Source organism: Clavelina lepadiformis, chromosome 2 (assembly GCF_947623445.1).
Source record: "Clavelina lepadiformis chromosome 2, kaClaLepa1.1, whole genome shotgun sequence".
NCBI lineage: Eukaryota > Metazoa > Chordata > Ascidiacea > Aplousobranchia > Clavelinidae > Clavelina > Clavelina lepadiformis.
The window spans coordinates 5,585,590-5,593,356 of NC_135241.1; the positions used below are offsets into that span (position 1 = coordinate 5,585,590).

The following is a 7,767-nucleotide window of genomic DNA, read 5'->3' on the forward strand; positions in this document are numbered from 1 at the left end:
AGAGATCCTTGTATAAATCTAAGCTGTTTGAGTCATTCGGCCCGGAAATACTGTACCTTTACACAGCATCGTTGCTAGCTATCGTTGCATGACTTTACTTGGCGCTGTTATGATTGGTAAACCTATATGTTAAAAAAGAAACGGACCTTAGGCTGCCGGTTGATAGCTAGTCGAAGAACAGGGTCCAGGCCTATCTGCGTGTTGTTTTATTGTACCGTGTAAAGGTGTAATACATATGCAGTTGTTTCATGATGCAAAACATTTACTAGCAGTAAGCTATAACTTATCCGATATAATTTTTCGATTTTATTTTTTAGCACTAAATTTATGTGTAAGTTTCATAGACAGTTTAAAGTTCAAGCTTTTCTGTACCATGAAAGGAGTTTTGATTAATACTGGTAAAATATGTTAAGCTGTAAAATGTAAATCAAGAGCTGGCCAAGTGAAGCCTTTTTGAAAAATGAGATTATACTTGGCCCATTCCGTTTTTGTCGCGTTTGTTTTGTTAAGTGGGTTGTTGACGTCATGCCCCTGTGCACTCGCCCAGAACCGAACCAGCTGTCGTTTTGCAAGTGGGCTTACTGTTGGTGACCGGGAACAAGAGTTGAGGTGCTGCAATGTTACCTACGATCTCTTCTCACGTAAATGGGCCACTGGGTCTGCGTATCTTTCAACCCTGTTGGAATCGCTTCGTGGTTGGAACTGTCCTCAATACCAACAGGAATGCCATGACCAGACGTTCGCGTATAACACATTTACAAGACTAATGTATTCGCGTTTTTGCGATCACGAAAAACTTGAAGAGAAATGCACAGCCGAAGTTCGGCAAACAGTTGAATACCAATCAGCAACAAACATAGCCATTTTAACCTGGTCGGACGCTGTAAGAAGTTTAAATGTTCTCGACTTAAATAACGATCAACTTGCTAGTCCGTGCGTTCAGGTAGCGATGTATGAACGAGAAAACGGTGGCCATGGGCATTACCACGAAGTTATTCAACCGCTTATTCCATTTTGTTCTTTTATTTGGTGCGGATATGACGAACAACTAGTTGCCGCTGGAAGAGTTACTACATGGACGTGTATGCCGCAAAGGTAAGATTTACAAATAAACAGATTTTAAATGCGTTTTAAGAATTCTACAACTACTGTAAGTAGTGTATACACAACTAATTTAGGAGTTTATTACACTTAGCATTGATACAAATTAAGTTTTGTTTTCAGAAACCATGCTTAACAACCAAAAACTCTTATTTTCTTTCAGGTGCCGCACCAACATCATTGTTATTTCAGTCTTTTGCGTTATTCTTGCAATCATTATCTTCATCTGCAATGCTACCGTTATGCTTGTTTTAGGTGGTAACCGAAATATGTGGTTTGGTCAAGGCGTGTATCGTTTTTCTCTTGCCTTTGCAGACCTCCTAGCTGGGATCATCGTGTTTCCAACATTTGTCAGCACTTTGCTTAGATATCTGGCGGTAGATCATAATCTAGGTGATTTACGAAACGTCACTGGTTACGTGGTGGCAGAAACCGGTAACAGAACCGATGAAATCTCGTTGATGTTGATTCGAGATCCGTCGAATACTTTTAGCGATGCTTTTCCTAGATCCTACTTGGATTTTGTCGGCTTTTTTACCGTACTCTCGCTCTCCGTATCTATCTACACACTCGTGAGTGCAGCATTTGACCGATTTGTGGCCATTGTGTGTCCACAGAGATACAAACAAAAATCCGCTTTCGTTACTGCCTGTTTTGTGTCATTGGTTCTTTGGATTCTTGGGATCATTTTTGCTTCGTTACCGTTCTACATACGCACTCTTCGTTACACAGTCGTTAACTCAATCCTTATTTCTTCATCAGGACCGGGGGTACCAGCACTTTATGCTGTTGCTTTTATTTTGCCGCTTATTTTGATGTGGCTGGTTACTATAGCGACATTTATTGCTTCAAGACACTTGACAAGAGCTTGGGCAGATATAAGCGAAGAATGGCGAAAAGTTCAAGGCCAAGTTGAGCTAAGGCTTGCATTGACTCTGGCTATCATGGTGGGTGTCTTTACGCTCAGTATTCTTCCATCTATAATCGTGCTTCTTCTTGTCGAAGAATTGCCAGATGTCTATTACAACGACCCAAAGAACCTGAACCAACAGTCGGCAATTAATCTCGTTTCAGCCGAATTGGTTATTATGATGTTACTTATGTGCAACAGCCTTTGGAATTGTTTCATATACAGCGTCCGCGACCGAGAATTCCGCAAATCGGCAGGCAAGATGTACGCCAGTGCAGCGAAGATCGCTAAGTTGACCGCCTTGTATAATCGTATAAGAGGAGGGAGTGGTATAACGTCACGACACGGGGACAACGAAGTGTCTCCGTACAATCATTTCGATAGCAGCCAGCACTCCGAAGAAACAAGAATAGCGCGAGAGGAGACTAAGGTGGATGACACAGCCCTGTAAATAGGAATTTTGTTTTTCGTCTGCTGCCAACATAATGACGAGGATTGTTGCATTTTCTTTGTTACAGACGCTATACGCAAAGTCTGGTGTTACATTTGGTGTTTCAAAATTATGGGTAAGAAATCACACGATAGTTCTTTTATCAATAGCCATTGATAATTTAGTTTCGTCATGAGAAATTGTCATATTTAGAAATGGATTTTTATGATTTTGTGCAAACTCCTTCTTACTTTTTACGTCTCACGTGTGTCTTTTGGCAAAACTGCATGTAAGAAACAGAAGTTTCTCTTTAACAGTTTGTAACAGAGGCGTTTTCCTTGTGTTACATGTGTATTTAGACGTATTTTTCGTTTTTTGCAATGGAACTAAATATCATTATTGCAACTCTAACACGATAATAATTTGTTTTCTCCATTAGCATAGACTTGTATAAATATCGTTTATGCCTCTTAACCTTTTCTTAATATAGCCTTATAATTCATTTTCGTTAACAAAATTTAACAATTCTAAGTTTTATTATAATAAATATTGCTTTTTAATATATTGATCGAACCCATTTGCTATTACAAATGAGACCTTTTCTTGTGACAAATTGCAGGCATAAGTATGGGCTTATAGATCATTGAAAGATAGAATGCGCATTTTGTTTTTAAAACTTTTACGTGCAAAAGCGTTTCTAATTACACATTCCTTTGCCAGTAAACCCTTCAAACTTTTCCCTGAAAAAAGCTGATTTTAAACTACTATTCCAATAATAAACACATTTTATACTCAACAATAATTTAATACATTTAATCTCTACATATAGTTATCTTAAAAACATTTGCAGGCTAAAATAAACGCATAGAATGCGAAACAAATTATAAGAATGTCCTGTCGCATGTGGAAGGACAATTATAGAATATGGACAGCGAGAAACGCCAAAATTAGATTAGTTAAAAATTGCCAGAAACAGATTTCCCAGAAATCCGGAAATATGAACTGAACTAGATGTAGTTATGTAAACAACATAAAACAAACTCTCAAAAATCATCGCTAAAAATTTTCTACATACGTTTTGTTAAATACCTTATAAAGCAGTATGCGAAAAAATTTTGCAAATAAGAAGTGTAGCACTGGGATGACTGGTCTGTAAAACAACAAATTGTTTGTTACGTAACATCTTGACCTAGGTGTCTACCTTATCGCTAATGACCGAACATACGCAACATGAATCATGTAAATCATCACATAGGCTCAATTGTCATCGACACGTTTTGAGATATAAACAGCATGTTGTAAACTTTACATCATAAAAATGGGTTTGTGCCAAAAACAGCCCAGCATTATGATTCAGAGGATTTATTTACAAACCGACTGAAAATACCAAAGTTTCTTTTGGACATAACTGTAAAAGAACACCTTTATAAATTGAAATGATTTAACACGAATTAACGTCAAAGATTTATTGCAATTTTAGATCGAAATTTCTTCTGAGAAAATGAGTGCGTGGCAATGTTAAATGCATTAAACTACGCTACTTTTCGTAAAAGACGTGCATTGATTTATTACCAACGAAACTGATAAAAGGTCCTTCTATTTACAACAACATCCATATTTTACATGTTCTGGTTAAACTCGTTTAAGCGGCAGGTAATGTCGGTTTGTAATGTGAACACTGGTCATACATGTATTTGTGTTTCAACAAAATACAGTATTAATTGTTGGCTCATTGCGTGACTGATCTTAAATGCAATCATATTGGTTCTTCTATTCATCATCATTCATTCATTTATCATTCAACGATATTTACAATAACAAGGCTGGCTTCAACGTAATTTCTTGTGCCCAACTTCAAAATAAAAAAACTTACTTATACCCTCGGATCAAGTTTATTTCTTTTCTTGATTTTTAGCGTAACTTTCATTCGGAACAATTTCTTCATCGATATTTTCCATCACAGACAAAAATAGTCTGTCGGCGTTTACATCAATCACCATCGATTTGAAAATGGAATCTTCGGACACCATCGAGCCGTCCACGTTTTTGTTTTGCTTTTCATGCTTTTGGTTTTTTGTATTTTTACTTTTATTTTTGGACGTTTTTGTATCGGTTTGCAAACAGGTAACGTCTGTTGTGTGATTGATGGTTGCAGACGTTCGGCTTGTATTTGTTGTTGCTGATACTTCAACAGTGTTTTCCGGTTGAGAAGTTGAACTGAAAACGCTTGGGAGCTGGGATGCTGTAAGATCGATTCCAGTGAAATCCTTGGTTGTTTCGGTAGTTGAACTCTTCTTGCGTGTTGTATAGTAAGACAAGGTTGGTAGAGAAGATAAGCGTCGTCTACCGTGATATGCCATTCTTTGAAAGCACAAAATCGTTGAATCGCTACAGGAAGTAATACCAGTCTTTTTCAGGGCAACCTTGAATATGTGTTTAACATCATTTCGGAAGTTTAAGTTTCGATAATTGTATATGAAAAAGTTCCATAGGCTATTGCAAAGGAAGAGTATGGCAGCGACAAGCTGGAAATTAAGAAAGATTGTTGCTGCATTTAGGTTAAGTTGACGTGGCAGATAGAACAGGAGAGCTGGAAAAAAGCTGGGCACTAATAACAAAACGAACATGGGCACCACGCTAAATGAAAAGAAGCCAACCATCAGTACTAATGTACGGGCAAGTCGGGCTTCGATTCGGCGAGTACCGTTTCTTGCACTTTGTGAAAGCTTTCGTCGAAACTTTGAATGTTTTGTTGTGGCCTTGTATGTAGCTATGCTAACTACCCACACAACAATCAGTGGAATTGCGAATGCCACTGGCAGCAAGACAAATGCCAGGGGTCCCCCAGTTGTGATAAAGTAATAAAGTACCAAAGAATTACTTAAAGATGGAACAAATATGGGCAAAATTGCAAACATTGCTGCCAAGAACCATGCAAAAATGGATCCTAATAAAGCCACTTTCTTTGCTTTGTGTTTTTGATAACGCAACGGACGATATACAGCTATGAGTCTGTCAAATCCGGCACCTGCCAACGTGTAGACGGAAACAAAAAGTGAAACTGTGGTGAAAAAACCCACAAAATGATTATATCCAGTCGGAAATAAGTTTATGAGCTTCCCGGCCCTTCCTGTTAGGTTTACATACGTGGATGCGTTTCTGTGGTAGTTTAATCCTTGCAGTAACTGTACACCACCAGGGTCAAACATCGACAAACTAAATGTAGCCAAAGTGTTTGCACAGGTTGGAATTACAATGACGCCCACAAGAAGGTCTGCGATTGCAAGTGAAAGTCTGTAGATTGTCTGGCTGTTTTGTTCATCGCTTGATAAACGCAGTATAACTATTATCACAATGATATTGACGAAGGTTATCGTCACAGCCAGTATAGCACTGACAGTAACTATAATTCCAATGTTGACACGACACCTATATAAAAAAAACATTGTATTAGCTTGGTACTCATATTAACAGCAAGGTTTATCGATACTTAATACGTTTGTTTACAAATGTTATTAATGATAAGTAAGTTACTATCTAAAGTAAACTTTTTTCATAAACACATTTGCTTACTTTGTTGAAAACGTTGTCCATCGAGATACTCGATACTCCAACAGGTACTCCCCTGTAAAGCCTTGCCATCTTAGATCGCAGAAAGGAATTGCAATACTCATAACTTCGTGGAAATTACCCCGATGGTCTCCTTCAGCCTCGTACTGTGCCACCTGCAGGCAAGGGTCAAGTAGTTCGTCCAAACTGAAATGGATTGTTGGTATTTTGTTTATGAAGCCGTTCCACTGTTGTTGATTTCCACTTGAATTGTTAGCATCATTTCCAGCATTGTCCAAAATTCCTTGAAAAGGCGTTGTTGATGGTCCTGTTGAAATTTTCATATTTGCACTGCGTTGTTCTGCTGCTTCCACTATTTTCTTCACGTCTGGCATGCATTGGTTCACATAATTGTCGTAACTACAAAAGTACTCGTAGACCATTTCAGTAAATGGAGTGAACGCGAAAAGCTTTCTTTCACATTCCTCGCTGAATTGTGGACAGTTCCAACCCCTTAAAGTTTCCAAATAATTTGTTAGTGGCATGCCGTGCTGGATCCCACCAATTTCATAATTTTTGACCGTTTGTTGACAACATTCAATTTCTCTTTCTTTGCTATTTAAGCGGAATCCGTGAAGAAAAACACACAGTCTGTCTTCCCTTGTAGAGTTGGTTCTAGTCTCATCGCTTGACGATTGATAAATTACAGAATCATTGAGGGCTTGGGTTTGTGCACTTGCAATCACAAATACAAACAACAGCACAACCAAAACATCCCAAAATAACATGTTTTAAAAATTAGTCGACTTATTCATCTATAAAAATGAAGGCATACACGATTGAGTAGTTTATCATTATAACATTCCTGCCAATTGACGTCTGCCAAATCTGTCCTTAGTCACTTCATATGTAGGATGTGCGTTGAAATGCAAGAAATGGCAACTAACCACTGATTCATTAATATCTTTGATGACGTTAAAGAGTGAGATGGAAACTCATTAAGTCGAATTTAAAGACGTTGATAAAATCACTTGGAGTATTTCGAAATTGGCGACCAATATTAAAAGCAAGGCTAAACGATAAGGCACGTGTAGCAATCAACATTTTCGCTTGATAAGTTATTATAATAACATTGCACCAGCAATTAAACGCTAAAAGCTTTTACTTGATTGCGTTTTTCCGTGCAATCCCGCAGAAATCTCTATGTCGATATAAAATTATTTTTTTCGTAAAAAGTGATAAACTGTAATAAGGTTTTAAGTATGTAATAACACACGCACCGAATGATGGATTTTTGGTATAGTTTGTGTAAGACATGAAACTTCACCCACTCTTAAACCACAAAAAGTTACACTTTCATCATTTCAACATGTGTCAGTTGCCATCCAGCATGGCCTGTATAGGTTCATCAACAAGACAGGACAAAGCCTTGATAAAATTATGTCACAATGACAGGAAAAAGTTGCAAACGTCATCAAATAACCTTGGGATGACTGCTAGGACCGGCAGTCGATACTTTGTATACAACATTGTACGATTATTTTCGACTTGACGTTTGTTGCTCATAGGGCTTACCTAGTCATCGTGGGATTAACAAAACGCTTTTGCGTTTAAAAAATTCAATTTAAAAAGCTTAGAGTTACCTTTCGTTGTTTACACGGATTTAAATAAATATTTTTCGAAGACTTTTAAATTTAGTTTTAGTTACCTGAAAACTCAAGTAATGCGATGGCGAATTAAAAAGTTTCCAGCGTAACCTAATTGCTAACGAACTGTC

General features: G+C 37.7%; 2 protein-coding genes across 3 annotated transcripts; one reads left to right on the forward strand and one right to left on the reverse strand.

Moving 5' to 3' along the window:
* The first annotated feature begins 192 nt into the window (after positions 1–192).
* Positions 193–3,005, forward strand: LOC143445492 (uncharacterized). Its single transcript, XM_076944631.1, has 2 exons — positions 193–1,095; positions 1,265–3,005. Exons 1-2 carry the CDS (start codon positions 461–463, stop codon positions 2,460–2,462), a joined length of 1,833 nt encoding a protein of 610 aa, XP_076800746.1. The 5' UTR covers positions 193–460; the 3' UTR covers positions 2,463–3,005.
* A 233-nt stretch (positions 3,006–3,238) lies between these two features.
* Positions 3,239–6,797, reverse strand: LOC143445487 (uncharacterized). 2 transcript variants are annotated; one of them, XM_076944625.1, is made up of 3 exons: positions 6,015–6,797; positions 4,315–5,870; positions 3,239–3,591 (listed from the first exon to the last, which is right to left on the reverse strand). In XM_076944625.1, exons 1-2 carry the CDS (start codon positions 6,776–6,778, stop codon positions 4,334–4,336), a joined length of 2,301 nt encoding a protein of 766 aa, XP_076800740.1. In that variant the 5' UTR covers positions 6,779–6,797; the 3' UTR covers positions 3,239–3,591; positions 4,315–4,333. The 2 variants fall into 2 exon arrangements, with proteins under 2 accessions (XP_076800740.1, XP_076800739.1); XM_076944624.1 differs by having other exon boundaries at positions 3,239–5,870.
* Positions 6,798–7,767: the final 970 nt, after the last annotated feature.

Coding starts and splice junctions, on each gene's coding strand:
- LOC143445492 (XM_076944631.1), top strand. CDS start 461: ATGAGATTATACTTGGCCCATTCCGTTTTTGTCGCGTTTGTTTTGTTA. Junction 1,096..1,264: donor TGGACGTGTATGCCGCAAAG/GTAAGATTTACA, acceptor ATTTTCTTTCAG/GTGCCGCACCAACATCATTG.
- LOC143445487 (XM_076944625.1), bottom strand. CDS start 6,778: ATGTTATTTTGGGATGTTTTGGTTGTGCTGTTGTTTGTATTTGTGATT. Junction 5,871..6,014: donor TGGACAACGTTTTCAACAAA/GTAAGCAAATGT, acceptor TTTTTTATATAG/GTGTCGTGTCAACATTGGAA.